This window comes from Gadus macrocephalus, chromosome 10 (assembly GCF_031168955.1).
Source record: "Gadus macrocephalus chromosome 10, ASM3116895v1".
Classification (NCBI taxonomy): domain Eukaryota; kingdom Metazoa; phylum Chordata; class Actinopteri; order Gadiformes; family Gadidae; genus Gadus; species Gadus macrocephalus.
The window spans coordinates 5,311,882-5,329,029 of record NC_082391.1 but is presented as its reverse complement, the minus strand read 5'-3'; the positions used below and the strand labels follow the sequence as shown (position 1 = coordinate 5,329,029).

The window sequence follows — 17,148 nt, the reverse complement described above, 5'->3', positions numbered from 1 at the left end:
TTTTTTTCTCCATTTTATTTCCATATTCCTTCTCCCCTCCTCTCCTCCCCCCTGCCCTCCCCTCCCTCTCTCCTTTCCTCTTCCTCACCTCTCCTCCTCTCCTCCTCCTCCTCTCCTCTCCTCTCCTCCCTCCCCTCCCTCCTTCCTCTTCCTCTCTCGCTCGTCCTCCTTCCTCCTCTCTCCTCTCCCCTCTCCTCTCTCCCTCTCCCTCTCTCCTCTTCCTTCTCGCTCGTCCTTTCCTTTCTCCTCCTCCTCCTCCCCTCCTCCTCCTCCCCTCCTCCTCTCCTTTCCTCTTCCTCTAGTCTCGTCCTTTAATCCTCCTCTCCTCTCCTCCTCTCCTCTCCTCTCCCTCCCCTCCTCTTTCCTCTTCCTCTCCGCTCGTCCTTTCCTCTCCTCTCCTCTCCTCTCCTCTCCTCTCCTCTCCTCTCCTCCTCCTCTCCTCCTCTCCTCTCCTCCTCCTCCTCCTCCTCCTCTCCTCTCCCCTCCACTCTTCTCCCTCCCAGGCTAGAGAATGGGATAGAGGAGCAGGAAGAGGACGAGGACGAGGAGGAGCAGGAAGGAGCAGGCCAGCCGCTGCCCACGCTGGCCCACCTGGACGCCTTCAGCTCCAACTTCGAGTCCTCGGTAGAACAGGCCGTCACAGAGGTGGTGGGGGGGGAGGAGGAGGAGGAGGAGGAGGAGGAGGAGGAGGAGGAGGTCGGCGAGGCCCAGCCTTTAGGGCCCGCAAGTCAGACCCAGGACAGCTTCAGCTCCACCTTCTAGAGGAGATCGTTGAGCAGGTGGACGGGCGGGAGGAAGAGGAGGAGGAGGAGGAGGAAGAGGAGGGGAGGGAGGGACCCGGGCGAGGGGGACGGGCGGGGGGCAGCAGGGACGGCTTCAGCTCCACCTTCGAGCGCATCGTGGAGTCGGCGCTGCTGCGGGGCGGGACCTGCTACAGCAGCCTGGACTCGCTGGACGTGCTGTCGCTCAACGACGAGACGGACAGCTGCGTGAGCTTCGAGGCGCCGCTGACCGCCGCTCATCCAGCAGAGGGCCTTCGCCCAGGGGCCCGAGCCGCTGGAGCCCGAGCTGGCCACCGTGGAGGAGCACGAGGGGGCCGAGGGCGGGGAGGTCTGGGGCAGGACGGACCCCCCCGGGCACGGCGCCGGGGCGGGGAGCCCCCTGCGGACCACCATCCCCGGGGAGCCGGTCGGAGTGTGTGCTCAGCCAGCCCGGGCGCTGGGACACGGCCAACGGATACCACACGGACCCCCGCGGGGCCCCGGAGGAACGCTCTGGAGCCCTTGGGACCGCCGGCAGGTAAGGAGGAGCCTGCGTTAGCATCTTCTACTTCCTTAGCCTAGATAGCGCCCACTGTCTCCATAGCGACCAACAGCTACCAACAGCTGATTGTGTGTGTTGTCAATGTGTTCACAGTGGTTGTATCACATCATCGTCCCAAATGACAAGACAAAGTACTGCTGTTTTATGGAGAATGACTAGGAAGATTGCTGTTAGCTGCCCTTATGACTACATTATCTACCGACACATGATATGAGAAGAGTGGATGGATTGCATTTCATGGGCTGAAAATGTGTTAATGTATTAATGACAACCACCTCGTACCAAACAACATTGTCTCAATACTCCTTCTGGCCTTCCTTGGATTAACACTGAGAAATTAGAAGCTGGTTCTGGTGCACGTGTTGTTAATGTGTTGTTGTACACTGTGGTAGTATCACAGCTGTAGGTTTTCAGAGACATGCAGTTGTTCCTCATCGATCTTAATCCAAGTAGAGCCTGAGTTTGTCTTCCTGACCTCTGACTCCAGAGTCTGTCCATGCTTTTATACTGCTGATGTGTAAAATGAAACAGATCGATAGACACTGTGTGTGTGTGTGTGTGTGTGTGTGTGTGTGTGTGTGTGTGTGTGTGTGTGTGTGTGTGTGTGTGTGTGTGTGTGTGGTGTGTGTGTGTGTGTGTGTGTGTGTGTGTGTGTGTGTGTGTGTGCGTGTGCGTGCGTGTGTGGCTGTACACACACAATGAGGCCAGCAGGTGGCGTCACTGGAGTCAGACCCAAGTCTGATGCTTGTGTAGGTTTAGGGGGCGTGGTCTGTCTGAGACTTGCAGACCCCCCCCCCCCCCCAATGTCCACCACAGACACAGACACACACACACCCACATATGCAAAGTGTTGGGAGGTGGTTGCGCTGTGTTTCAAGACATACCCCTTGATATGGAGGGAAGTGACCAGGTCAAAAGGTAACACGCAGGCCAAAGTACAGCCCCCATGATCCTATTGTTCTCTGCTGTTTGTTATGCTGCTCTGAGGGCCAATACAGAAGAATGAACTGCCCTAGGAATGTGTGAATGTCTTGAACCGTACATCAATGAGACTTCGGCAAGATGGCGGCGGCATTGACGCATGCGTTCACTGACCAGCGCAGCACAGGCCACATCTAGTCAGTATATCTATGCCACCCAGACCCCGTAGCAGCCTGCGTTTAGACGCACATCCCAGCTTAGACATTATCAAGTCTGGGAGAAAATGAGCCAGCGGTTTTGGGCACTGCAGCGTTTGACTTTGACCTCCTTTTGCTCGCCGAGCTGCACCATCAAACACAGAGCCGCTCAGCTATTCCCCTCGTCTGGGTAATTTAGCGCCGGACACATTGAGACAGCGAGGGTTTGAAGAGACCCTGGAGGCAGGGGACTATGGAGTTCCCCCTCCCACCCACCCATCAAACGACCATGCTTCCTCCGACCATAATTACACCGTCACAAGGATGGCGGTGCACAGGGAAACAAACACAGTAACAAGGAACGGGCTGAGCCACAGCGATAACACCACAACACATGTTTATGTGCGTATCTGTGATGGCAACGCAAAAGATTATAAGAGAGGGACGATAAGGCAATGATCAGGCAGTGAGTTAGAGGTGAGCAAAAAACTGACCAAAAAACTGACCAGTGGAGCACACGCATGCAGAACATACACTTCCTTATAACCTTGGATAATTTATGACATGTTTGTTTGGCCTTCATAACATTGTCATGTTTTCCACTTTCATGGTCAACGTGGTTAGCTTTGTGAGCCCATTTTTCTTTTTATGAGATAATGACATATCGCATCAGTGTCCTTACAGCCTGTGAGTGGAAACGTGGAATGCCAATAGATTATGGAGGGAACCTTAGAAGCTACGCGTCAATGGACACAACAAGAATAAACAAGGAAAGAAAAGATGAAAATAAAGTTCAGAGTAACCCCCAATCCCGCTCTCATCTCCACTGGGATTCCACATTCTGTTGAGTCTGGGCTTTTCTGTTATACTACCTGACCGCCCTCCCCTCCCCCCCGCGGCCCGTACCTCCCACCCCTCCCCCTACGGCCACCATTTTGTTCCCCGTTTTCTGGTTCTACCTGCGCAAAACGCTACGCTGAAGGAGATGTGGTCTTATTAGCAGCAGCTGAGGCTTTTCCTGGACGTTTCATTACCCTAATGGCACCCGGGTTTAGGGAGCAAAGAGGCCACTGAAGTACTGCGAACAGGAAGTGATAACAGGAACCATATGGGAAACCAAAAGACAGGGAACCGTAACGTGACCCGTGGCTGTCTGTCTGTCTGCCTGGTCACTGCGCAGCCCTGGTGACCTGGGGTTTAGCTCACACTCATAATGCACACTCACAGGTAAAATAACATAGCTGGCTCCTGCTATTGATGCTGCTAAGCTAGCTCTTTGGATTTGCCACTTGGCGTTTCCCAGTGTATCTTTGGTTTAGTCGGATTTGTAGAATGAATTAGGAATACTAGACGTCTACTCTCTCTCTCTCTCCCTCTCCCTCACTCGCGCTCTCCCTCTCTGGGTCTCTCTCTCTCTCTCTCTCTCTCTCTCTCTCTCTTTCTGACTATTCGGGTGCTCGCTCTCCCTTGCTCGCTCTCCTTCGACAGATGTTGTCCTTTAGGCACGGCCTAGCTTCCTGGCCTCCAGCTCCTAGCTGAATGAGCTATTGTTTATGTCATGACATCATCGTCTTCAGCTTTCCTCTGCCCAGCAGGGTGCGCGCATGTGTGTGTGTGTGTGTGTGTGTGTGTGTGTGTGTGTGTGTGTGTGTGTGTGTGTGTGTGTGTGTGTGTGTGTGTGTGTGTGTGTGTGTGTGTGTGTGTGTGTGTGTGTGTGTGTGTGTGTGTGTGTGTTACCAACTAACAATCCAGCCACTTAAACACTTAAATCTTTAGTGGATACATGTGCTGGGCAGTCTGAAAGGCATAGGCTAGGTTGTTTTCATTATTGTTTTATATATTTACCACATCTTGATTTAATAATCATGCAATATATTTGTCATCATATAATAATATGGATTTTGTTGATGATTTTTTTTATTTTCTGGGGGTAGCAAATCAATAAATGCAATGTAGTCTCTACCTCTTGCTTGGACCTAGAAACGGTTTAAAGGTCCCTAAGGGTTTTCGGTGAATTCGGGACAAATTACTTTTAATCTGCGGTCAAATGTGTAAACACAACCAGGAGCGCGTTAACAAGCATCCTGTGTATTATCTGCAAAATCATTGTTTCCATCGCACAACTCTTGGAACCTAGCGTCAGAAAAAACCAAACGATCTCAGTGAATGCAAGACGTGAATACCAGCTGTACTCTGTTCTCTGAAATCGCTGCGGTCCATATGTGTTGTCTGGTCTCTGGTTGCATCATGCGGTATCTCCCTGCGTCCCAGCGGGTCTATCCCTCCCCTGCCTCCCTCCATCCTGCTCCCTTCCCTCCCTCCCCCTGTCCTCTCCCATGCCTTCTTTCAAGCCTTTATCTCACCTTCATCCTTTCCCTTCTTCCTGTCTCTCTTCTTCCATTCCGTCTGCTCCCTTCCCTCCCTGCCACTTCAGTCTCCTCCTATTCCCCCACAGTGCTCCCGGTCTCTCTCTCTCTCTCTCTCTCTCTCTCTCTCTCTCTCTCTCTCTCTCTCTCTCTCTCTCTCTCTCTCTCTCTCTCTCTCTCTCTGGCATGGTCCTGCGTTGTTCCACCTTGGGTCTCTGCAGGCCAGTACTCTGCTTCACCACGGGACGGAGCAGCAGCTGTGGAGCGACCAACGGGAACAACAACAACAGTCTCTCGGTCGCCCCTCGGTCTCTCGGTCGCCCCTCGGTCTCTCGGTCGCCCCGCCGTCACTCAGGGAGGAGGCAGACAAAAGGGAAGTCCTTGGCACCGCGCGTCGGTTCGTCACGCCGGCCAGCCGTTCCGTCAGTCAGACAAGACCGCCATTCGGTCGTTCTGATCGGTTAGGGCCGAGTTAATTACCGAGAGACGCTTGGCAGGGAGCCAGCGCTTCATCAGGAGACGACGCGCGGTAACGCGTCTGGCGGCGACACATCTGATGGATCGGCGCCGTGATTGGGTTCATCCGCCACACCTGTGCTGTTTACCTTGACGCCACCTCTGTGAAAGCAGGGTGTAATTCATCACACTCGATCTCACTTACACTATTAACGTGAGACATATAGCGATGCTGTTGATGAGAAAATAGTGTGTCTGTTGATGCCCGGTGTTTATAAAATAAGAGTTAAATGAAACCACCCTACATAGAATTTATTTTTGTCTCTCTCTCTCTCTCTCTCTCTCTCTCTCTCTCTCTCTCTCTCTCTCTCTCTCTCTCTCATCTCCAACATTAAAGTATGCTGTCTATACACATAATATAAACTTACAGAATAGTATCCACATGCATGCATACGTACAGACAGACAGACAGACACACACAGATAAGAGCCTCCGCTGCCGCCGCGTCCGTGTCAAGGCGAGCAGCTCTGCCTTCTGACTAATCTCTCCCATGTACACTGTTGGCGCACACACACATACATACACATACACACACACACATGCATATACACACACACACACATAAATATGCACACACAAGGGTGCTATGAGGGCAACTGCGTGAATGCGTTAACAGAATCGCACCGAATGCTTGTGCGACAAAGTGCTTACTTGTGTGAATACGAAGAAGCCTTGACGCCCATCTTTATCCAGTCTCTCTCTCTCGTTACCCTGCACTCTCCACCTCTCTCTTCCTCTCATCCTCTCTCTCTCCTTTATCCTCCTTCCACCTGTTCTCTCCGCCTCATGACGCCACACAAAGACGTGTTTCCTGGTGTCACGACGGTGGAGTGAAGCAGCCAGTGTGGTTTTGTAGTGCGGCTAAATATCCCCACAGATTATGCATCCACTTGGATGGCTGTCAGGTGGTGGTGATATTGTCACACACGCACACACACACAACTTCACGCGCCAACATGCACACGTGTACAGACTGAATCACACCAGCAGATTTATTCTCCCGCCTCTCTATTTATAGCCTGACTTTAGGTTTCTCTGACGCATCCCATAATATGACTGTAGCAGCCATGATGAGTGTTTTGGTTCTGGGGGAGCTTATTCTGTGCTGCAGGCCTGCCATGTTTCCTGGGAGACAGGCCACACTGGGTTGTGCCAGAGGCATGTCCAGGTCCTTGAGGAACAGCCCCATGGCGCTCTATCTCTGATACAGGAGCATGAGCTATGCTCTTATCATGGTTAGGAACAGTAACGTTTGTCCTCTGTCGGAGGCCAGAGCAGATTGGGTTCTTGCAGCTAAAGGCGGCTATTTCGGTCTTGTTTTGTGGGTCTCGTTCATACGGCACGCTAGCTGTTGCACACTGTCTCACACCTTCCTCCCTCTGCACCTCGGCTGGGTCACCTGTGTGTGTGTGTGTGTGTGTGTGTGTGTGTGTGTGTGTGTGTGTGTGTGTGTGTGTGTGTGTGTGTGTGTGTGTGTGTGTGTGTGTGTGTGTGTGTGTGTGTGTGTGTGTGTGTGTGTGTGTGTGTGTGTGTGTGTGTTTGTCTTTCAAGGGGAGTGGGAGAGAGAGAGAGAGAGAGAGGGAGAGAGAGAGAGAGAGAGAGAGGGAGAGAGAGAGACATTAATCCTGTTAATGTAATGGGACTAAATAATCTCACTAGAAAAACATTTGAATTACAATTTGCAGTTTACAGTAAAATACACTTTTTGGTCAATGGTTGTCATAGTTATAGTTTCTCATTTTTGTGTGACCTTGATACGTGGTCCGGAAATGTTGTAGCCTAAAATAGCTACTGCAGATTCTACCCAAGGTAACCATACACAAATAGTTACAGTAAATACTCATAGCATGAGTTACAATCATAATTTGATTGTTAACGTCTGCTTTAAACTGTTTGCATCAGATGTGACACACATACCAGATGATTCGTTGTAGCAGTATTGGTTTACAAGGCCAGCTGTGTCTGATTAACACATCTGGCTGTAGTAGAGTAGAGCCGATGTAAATAGTAATCTCGTGTATACTGAGACTTGTATGTAGGCATCAGAATAATTTTATGACACGCAGCCCCTGGTCTGATCCAGAACACACTGATGTATCGTTCTGAAGGAATCAGCTGAAACAGGGTATTGCTTTGGGGTCAAACATGAAGGATGTGGTTTTGTCTTGTAGATTTTATTGGCTCATCCAAGGGGACTACACACCCAACTGTGATCATCTTGTTCCAGGTTTTACGCTGGGGAGCAGAGCGATGATATTATTAATGTTGGGATGGAGCTGCCAGTTGAAGTCATCCTAAAATAACGCGATGACTCGTGATGATATGTTAACACGAAGTTCTCACTTTCATTTGGGTTTGAAACATGTTTTAACCGTGGGACGTGTTGGTGGCACACATTTATTCATAATACTGGCATTTGTATACTACTTATTTATTCTGTTCCTGTGCGATCAGTGTCCACAACAACACGTCGTGAATGTTATTATCGTACGACTCCAAACACGGTCCGAGAGGAAGAGGAAGACTCGGCGAGCTCCGAGCCTCTGTGTTGTTTCCAAGAAAGCCCCTTTTTTGTTTTGCTGCTGTTGTCTGTCTAATGCAGACGTGTTTTAGACGGCATCCAGAGACAAGATCAAGGTGTGGAGCCCACAATATCTGTCTGTCTGCTCCGGGATAAAACACAAAACACATACGTCTGGGGGTGAGGGGGGGGGGGGGGGGGCGGGGGGAGTTACCCCTCACCATTCTTCTTCCTGTCTCAGATCAGATGGAAGGGAAGGAGAGACGCATGGGGAGAGAGCGGGCCGGTGGGGATGCATAGTCCTAGAGTCAGTGGCTGATAAGCATCAGCATTCCCCACCCAGTGTGCTGGTGTTTAGATCTGGGCTGGAGGTTGGGTGTGTCCTATCTTATCTTCATCTAATGGACAGTCCACAAACATTTGAGATGTTTTACAGAGTGTTTGTCATTCTTTGACTTGGGTTCTGTAATGCAGGAATACCTACAGTGTGTTTCCCTTCCAGTATCAAACTGGTCTCTAAATAGCCTTGTCCACTTGTCTCATTCTCGCCTGGCATGGCAGCTAAGGTCTGCATATGTGCAGTCTCTGCCAAAGCACAACGGGTTCGCACTGATATTCAAATTCTCTGCTGGCCCGGCGCCGTTAGTTCCATGTAGAGGAAGTATCTTGGCCTGGAAACACAGTGCTATTGTACAGCCCGGAGTCGAAACATTATAATTCATATGCGCTCTGGCCGGCTGCTCCGCCCCTCACATCCTCTCCTGAGCTGACTGGGCATGCAGACGCAGACAGCCTCCAAGGAATCGCCGGACGGGAAATAAACCCCTGCCTGTTGACTATTGACGTAACGAGACATCATATGGTCGTGGAAGTTAAGTTTGAGGTCTGTGAAAGCTGTAAAAAATGTGGGACTCCCCGTCCCGCTTACGTCGGGTAAACTACGAATTCGGGTTCTCTTGGGCGATCAGCGACCGAACGCAGTTCTGACCGCTGGATGACGCGCACAGCTCCGCTCACCCAATCCCCGTGGTGCTCCACCGACGATGTGGAACCAGGAATATGATGTTCATTTTGACTTTTTACTTCAACTTCTGTAAGTTTATACTTTTATTTGTACCGTTGATGGCTGTTGTTCTTCTGGCTTCCCATTCTAGTGGGAACTTCGGTTTACGCTGCGCGTCAAAGCAAAACAGATTGATTATGGAATCGATCCGAGTCAGATCATACCCTTAAGTAGCATAAAGGTAGTGAAACCTGGACTGATCTCAAGCTGTCGTTTTTATTTAGATGTTAAGTTGTTTAACTGTTATCCTCGTCACAATTAAACTTGCTCTTTGAACCTCGACCAGCCGTTCTGCAATGTCTATAAAAAAAGAACTATTAACTCGCAATAACGTCATTGTCAGCTCTGCGCACAGACTAATTGTAGTCGAACGGCAAATTTAATTATACGTGTGGGCCCTCTATTTGTTTACCATAAGGGTGAATGAACGACAGACGTGAAAACACGCAATTCAAGCACCATAGTATTTCCACAGACTAGCAATTGTTATGCTGCAATTGATAAGCAGCAGTCTCAGTCCAATGTGGCCACAGTCTAGAGAAACACACACACACACACACACACACACACACACACACACACACACACACACACACACACACACACACACACACACACACACACACACACACACACACACACACACACACACACACACACACACACACTAAGGTCTTCTGAGAACCACAATTTGTCTGTTATAAAAGCCCAGTGTTAATATTGTGTCAATACGCGTGTGTGTGGGAGAAGGTCATGTGATCCAACATCTAAACATGCAATTAAGAGACACACACCCCACAGAGGCACACCTAGTGGGTGTGGGGAGGCCGAAGGGTGACACACAAACCGAGTAGTCACTGACGTGCAGCATCTTGCCCTCTGTTGCTCTCTCTCTCTCACACACACACACACACACACACACACACACACACACACACACACACACACACACACACACACACACACACACACACACACACACACACACACACACACACACACACACCCCTTGAAGTAGTGGAATATATGAGGCCTGGGGACATGGGATATGAACCAGTGCGTTGGGTAAATAGGAAATTTGAAAAGGATTTAGGAGGATTCGATATGATTGTCTCTCTCACTATACAGCTGTGTGTGTGTTGGGTGTGCTACTTTGTGTGTGGTATGTGTGTTTGTATATGTGTGTGTGGGTGTGGGTATTTGTGTGTGTGGGCACTCCCTCGTGTGTGTGTGTGTGTGTGTGTGTGTGTGTGTGTGTGTGTGTGTGTGTGTGTGTGTGTGTGTGTGTGTGTGAAAGTGAGTTGTCCTATCATTGGCAGCGGGCATCATTGAGGAGACAGCCTTATCCCCCCCACCTGCCTGATATGAGCATTGAATTGAATGATTGATGAGGAGGTCTCAGTCAGGCCGCCTGCTGAATTAATCCAGTCAGACAGCCCAAGGCAATTTGATGGTGAACCTGTAGACTGGATATTGTTTATGGCTCGGCTTAACGATATAGGTTTGTGTTTGTGTGTGTGTGTGTGCCTGTGTGCGGTGGGATTGTGGGATCCGGGCCATTTCTGAGGTTCATGTGACGGCCATATGATGGAGAGTGTCACAGCAGAATACAATTTAGCCTCTCTTTCTCCCATGTTGCTCAAGCACAGGTCACACACACAAAGACACACACATATGCCGCACACAAAGAGACACACACACACACACACACACACACACACACACACACACACACACACACACACCACACACACACACACACACACACACACACACACACAGCTTCCGTTGTATCCATGGCGACCTGCAGTAGATCACCAGCACAACACTAGGATGCATATTGAATTGAGTAGGCCTAATACGATTGGCCTAATCAGTTTATGTAAAAAAGCAAACCATCTGAATCATCAGCAGGGAATGCTGACACGGGAACTCAGGAGCCGGCCAATCACAGATGGGATCGCGCCAGGTTTTGAGAGACGGAGCCGTCTGATTGGCAGTTGACATAAATAAATTTTTCTATTTTCATATGCACTGCCAATCAGATGATGTAATTACTGTGGGTGGGGTCGGACCAGTGATCTGATCTGGGTTATGAAGATACGCTGGACAGACGGTTCACAGTGGACCCTGTTGGGGGTTTTATGTCAGACTGAATGGAGCTGCTTGGGAGAGATTAAACTCACTTTAACCTCGTACCTAGATCTAATTGTCACCTAGACGACCCTGCCCACCACATCACCGTTGGAGATGTTGATGCTGGTCTGAGGGATAAATCAAGGACAAACGAGAGTTTAATGAAACCAAATGTTGCACGAGGCCGGTCTCAGGCATCAAGCAGCGTCCACCTCCCTGTTTTAATCCGCCTTCAAAGGTTCCCCGTGATTATTCCGGTTCCCTGACCAAATCCACTGGGGAGCACTGTGTGTGTGTGTGTGTGTGTGTGTGTGTGTGTGTGTGTGTGTGTGTGTGTGTGTGTGTGTGTGTGTGTGTGTGTGTGTGTGTGTGTGTGTGTGTGTGTGTGTGTGTGTGTGTGTGTGTGTGTGTGTGTGTGTCCACTGACCTCGGTATCCATGTCCTTGTGTGGGACCCAGGAGACCGCCCTCGCTGTGCTTTGAAATGATTGAATATTCCATTAGCTGTCTGCTGCTGCTAGCCGCGTGCTACCAGAGCTACGTTTAGAGGGTTGGCTGTTGGCTTAACATCGCTCCACTGATTCCAAAGGGCTTGTCTGTTAGTCTAGTACGCCAGACGATATTTCACCCTAGACTGTAACATTGTTAAACATTTAAAACTAACTGATGCATTATCTTCAGGGTATTCGAAATAAAATAGCATTGGCCTAATTGTCTAGGTTGAGAATTGTCAACATTATGTGAAATCTTGCTTCAAATTAAATTGCGATATTGAATTGTAGGTTATCTTTGGACTTTAAACTTGACCTGGCATGGTAAGGTTTTTGCTTTGGTTATTTCAGATTAATATTTAGGTTTTATTATCAAAAGGTTAGTTTATACCTGACCAGAGGTCTGTTGATACCTATTAGCGTGCAGTAGCTGTGGTAGGATACATGTTGAGTGGCCCAAGGTAAATGTGAATGGGTCGATTATATAAGATTAGATTGTGTGTTGCATTGACTTATTTAAACAGGACCGGTAATAACACTGTAATAGCTTGTTCAGACATCCCTTCCTCAAAGTGTGAAATGGAGGCTATGAATATCCCTGATTTAAAAATAATGACGACTTGCAGAACATGTTTCTGCTTTTACCCCGGGGTCCAAAGAGATCATCTGGGGAAACGGCTCTGTTCTCGGAAAGCCACCGATAAACCCATCAGAAAACAGGAAACCCAAGTGATAGGATGTGCAGTCTTCGGGTCATTTAGCACCGTTTACATTTTGCTTTAAGCAATTATGCTGGAAAAATACTCCCACTGCCACAGCCTGCTCAGGATGTCAAAAATGTAATTTGCTCATTAAAACTGTTCCACAAACTTCATCAAGGTTTTGCAGAAATCTAAATAATGAAATGATGCATTTATCTTGAAATGCTATTATAAAAACTGAGTATTCCAACATTTATCAATTGAAATGCTGATGACTAATAGTTATATTATTCCATTTACATTGGCGTCCATCCGGTCATTGATAAATGGTGAAACATGGAGGGGAGGCCATGTTCAAAAGTCCTTCTCTCCTTTGTTGAGTCATCTCATACAGCTGGGGCCATATGTAAAGCAGTCCACTGAATAATAACCTGTTGTTGCAAATGGTTTTGTGGGCGTGTGTCTGTGTGTGTGTGTTTGTGTGTGTGTGCATGTGTGTGTGTTTATGTGTGTGTGTGTGTGTGTGTGTGTGTGTGTGTGCGTGTGTGGTTCTCTGTTTGTCTGTGTGTGTCTATGTGTACATGTCCGTGTGTGTGTGTCTGTGTGTGTGTGTGTGTGTGTGTGTGTGTGTGTGTGTGTGTGTGTGTGTGTGTGTGTGTGTGTGTGTGTGTGTGCATGCTCCCCAGTGATACGGACCTCACGGATGGGCTGTCGGAGACGGACGACTGCGAGCCGGAGCGTCTGGAGCGCGTCGGCAGCACAGACACGCTGGCCAACGGTTGCCGTGCCGACTGTGAGGCCGCCCGGCGCCTGGCCAAACGCCTCTTCCACCTGGAGGGCTTCAAGCGCTGCGACGTCGCCCGACACCTCGGCAAGAAGTAGGTCCTGGGACGGACCGGAGCGCATGGAAGGGCTGCAGTGGGTCAGGAGGTAGAGGGTTGACCGGTAACCGGAAGGTTGCTAGTTCGATCCCTACCTGCTCCTAGCTGTGAGTGGCGAGGTGTCCCTGAGCAAGACTTCTCGCCCTGACTGCTCCTGATGAGTTGGCTGTCGCCCTGAGGGGTTGACTCCGCCGTCGGTGTGTGGATGTGTGAATGAATGGTTAAAAGTCACTTTGGATAAAAGCGTCTGGAAAATCCCCTCAATGTAAATGCGTTTCAGGGGCCAGTGAGAAACGTCTATCCGTTGATATTTTCCTTGTTGCTGTTCTACTTTACGTCATTCTGCCCCTACTTTACGTCCAATAAGCGTACGAGACTAATACAGAAACAAACATGGAGGAGCGTGAAGCAGAACAAACGTCCCGTAACCGTCTGAGGCGAAACAAGAGTCTCATAAAAGGAGAAAGGAGAAAGTAACTTTAGTTTGTAAAGTTTTAGGAATATCGGATTCCTAAAAGTTAGTTATGATGTGGTTGTGGTTATTCTGGGTAGACATTTTTTTTCATAGATTTGAGAGAAAACGTACTACTGTATATCTTGATGTATACTGTTATGGATATATGAAATTACATGCATCGTGATAGAAGATTCGGTCCATATCACCCAGTCCTAGTTTCAGCGGGGCGATCCTGTTAGCTGTCCGTCACGTCTCGTAGTCCGCAGCGGTTTCTCTTCCACCTTTTTCATCTCAGGACTCCTAAGACCCTCTCAGTGTGTCTGGGAGAGCCAACCGCACACATAGACAAATCTGAACACACCACGGGTGGGGATTCTTTGTTCAGAGTTTGAGTGGAGTTTTTCTGTGCGTTGTCACGGCCAGAAAAATACCTACATCTTGATCGCAACTCGTTTTGGCTAAACCACTAAATGTTTCTACATGGTAATAATGCCCTCTCCCAGTCCCCATGTTTGTATGACCTGGAATACATCAATATGAAATTCTTCCTCTCTCCCTTGCTCTCTCTCTCTCTCCCCCTCTCCCTCTCTCCCTCTCTCCCTTCAGTAACGACTTCAGCCAGCTGGTGGCGTCCGAGTACCTGAGCTTCTTTGACCTGTCGGGCCTGTCTCTGGACAGGGCCCTGAGGTAATGTCTAACTCGCTTCCTGCAGGCGCGTGTGAATGAGCACATTTGACATGTGTATCGATCAAGATTTGTCATGTTTGGCAATCTCTTGTTCCAAATTGCGCTAGAGTTCAGCACAGTGTAGTCAAGGTGCACACATTTACACAACACAACTTGTAATCCCCGTTTTTTTCCGGCCTGCGTCCATGTGCGTTAGCGTGTGTGTGAGAGAAGGTGTGTGTATGTCTGTGTGTGTTTGTGTCAAGGTGCGGGTGTGTGTGTGTTTGTGTGTAAAGGTGTGGGTGTGTGTATGTTGCGGCCTCATACCTGTCATCCTACTCTCCTACCTGTCCCTCCGGGCCTGGTGTGTTACCCCAGCTGATGTAACACTAGTCCTGACACTACTCAGTGAGTTGGTGCTGCGGCTGCAACACACACTGCAGGGCGCGTGCAACCGGAGACGCAGCCCACCGACCTGACGTCGATTCCATTCCATTTCCATGACAGTTCTTCGGTGTATTTCAAAGCCAAGTCTCTCATTTCGTCACCGTATTTGACATTTTTCAAACAATTTCTAAATATTTTCTTACAAGTTTGAGTACAGCAGTTGTGGTACTAAATATGCATTTGAGTAATACACAGTGTCAGCAATGATGGATAGTCGCAATATTAATATCATAAAGATACTGTATGTCTCTCACATGTCAGATTGAATGTGTTGTAATAACTTAATCGGAGATTGAGCAAAGCATAAAAATATAACCTTAGAGTGTGTGTGTGTGTGTGTGTGTGTGTGTGTGTGTGTGTGTGTGTGTGTGTGTGTGTGTGTGTGCAGGATGTTCCTGAAGGCCTTCCCTCTGATGGGGGAGACCCAGGAGAGAGAGAGGGTGCTGGTTCACTTCTCCAAGCGCTTCTGTCACTGCAACCCCCAGATGGCGTCGTCCGAAGGCCAGGGTGACGAAGAGGAGGACAGCGAGCGCGACGAAGGTTAGGGGCAGGGCGTGGTGGGGAGGGGGGGGGGGGGGTGATGATGATGATGATGAAGAGGAGGATGATGAAACAGTTTAATGTACGCATAATAATTACATTCTAGATACTGTGTAATTTGTTGTCCACGCACATTTTGTGTATACTAATATCACTGCTTGTATACAGCTTTTGATATATTTATCATATTTAATCGACCTATCCGAGTTATAACCCTTGTTGTGATAGCACATCGAACACTATAACTCCAAATCAATTCTCACTTTATTCTCACTTTAACCAGATTTAACCGGTTTTAGCATTGAGTAAATATTGAGTGTTCCTGATATCTTGATATCTGATTACTTAGGAAACAGAGAACATGATCTCTGTTAAAGGGGCGATGTTATGCCACCCGGTGTGAGCGTCATCAGCCGTTACCACTGTTTGAGGCCTGCCTTTTCCTGTGGTGCAGTGACACAAGCCAGCGTGTCGACCTAGATGTGTGCTGGATAGACCAGTCCACCAGTCTACCCAGTGGACCGTACCAAATGTTGCTGATCTATCCGTACATCTAGGTGGACACTCTCACGTGGGACATCACTAAAGCACACGAGAAGGCTGCTTTTCAAACGGCTAATCACACTCACACCAGGTTGCTCAACACCACCCCTTTACCTGAGCCCCTGCTGTGAGCCCGTGCCTGCCCGGGCCTAGAGTGGGTGTGACGTTTGTGGCTCCGCGTGAGTGCATGTGTCGGCGGCGGCGGCGGCGGCGGCGGCTGCCCGCCCTGACAGCGACCCGCCCTCAGGTGTGTCTTGTTGTGTGCCTGCAGACGGAGCTCACACATTAACCTGCGCCCTGATGCTGCTGAACACCGACCTGCACGGACATGTACGGACCCACCGCCTCCTCCCTCCTCCCCTGCTCCTCCCTCCTCCTCTTCCTCCTCCTCCCTTCTCCTCCCTCCTCCCTCCTCCTTCCTGCTCCTCCCTCCTCCCTCCTCTGCCTCCCTCCTCTGCCTCCCTCCTCCCTTCTCCTCCCTCCTCCTCTTCCTCCTCCTCCCTTCTCCTCCCTCCTCCCTCCTCCTTCCTGCTCCTCCCTCCTCCCTCCTCTGCCTCCCTCCTCTGCCTCCCTCCTCCCTTCTCCTCCCTCCTCCTCTTCCTCCTCCTCCCTTCTCCTCCCTTCTCCCTCCTCCTCCCTTCTCCCGCCCTCCTTCTCCTCCCTCCTCCTCTTCCTCCTCCTCCCTTCTCCTCCCTCCTCCCTCCTCCTCCCTTCTCCTCCCTCCTCCTTCCTGCTCCTCCCTCCCCACCCCTCATCCTCCCTCCTCCTCCCTCCTCTTCCCCCCCCTCCCCCCCCCCTCCTCCTCTCTTTGGATCGCTCCCATGTTGACATACAAAAGCTCTGCCCCGATCAAAGGCCTTAGCGCCTGATTCAGAGGGCAGATCCGTTCTTGTGTGGTCACATGACCCAGCGGTCAGATGAGTGTCAGGTCTGGGACCTCGTGTGGCGGTATTCCACGTTGTCATCACAACGTGGAATCATGCCTGGAGACGCCAGGGCTGAGCAGCCGAGCCCAGAGGAACAATGGAAAGATCAGATCTCCTCAGAGCGAGCAGAGGCAACGTGGCAGCACTGTTATTTGTTTCCCAATCTGGAGCACAATATTATTGTTCCATAGTTACTGTTTCACATCCCGTTATTATTAGGAGCATCACTGTTTGAGAAAGCCGAGAGCTTAGCAGAAAAGCGTTTATCGTCGATGTGGCATGTTTCCATTTGTGTTCTTTTGGTTCACTTCTCTATCTCCCTCACCCTCTGAATTCATCCTTTCTCCCTCTCCTTTCTCCTGCTCTCTTTCTCTCTCTTCTCTTTTTTTCAGCACCTCTCTTTCTCTTTCTCTTCCTCTCCCCTCTTGCTCTCTCTTCCTCTCCGTTCCCTCTT

At 49.7% G+C, this 17,148-nt stretch overlaps 1 protein-coding gene across 1 annotated transcript in view; it reads left to right on the top strand.

The window, feature by feature from the left end:
* Positions 1-17,148, top strand: part of psd2 (pleckstrin and Sec7 domain containing 2) — a 39,406-nt gene that overhangs the window by 8,694 nt on the left and 13,564 nt on the right. The window contains 7 exon segments of the mRNA XM_060062200.1: positions 504-1,013; positions 1,015-1,176; positions 1,178-1,299; positions 12,921-13,112; positions 14,179-14,259; positions 15,074-15,225; positions 16,040-16,098. Of these exon segments, the coding sequence (XP_059918183.1) occupies positions 504-1,013; positions 1,015-1,176; positions 1,178-1,299; positions 12,921-13,112; positions 14,179-14,259; positions 15,074-15,225; positions 16,040-16,098 (1,278 nt within the window).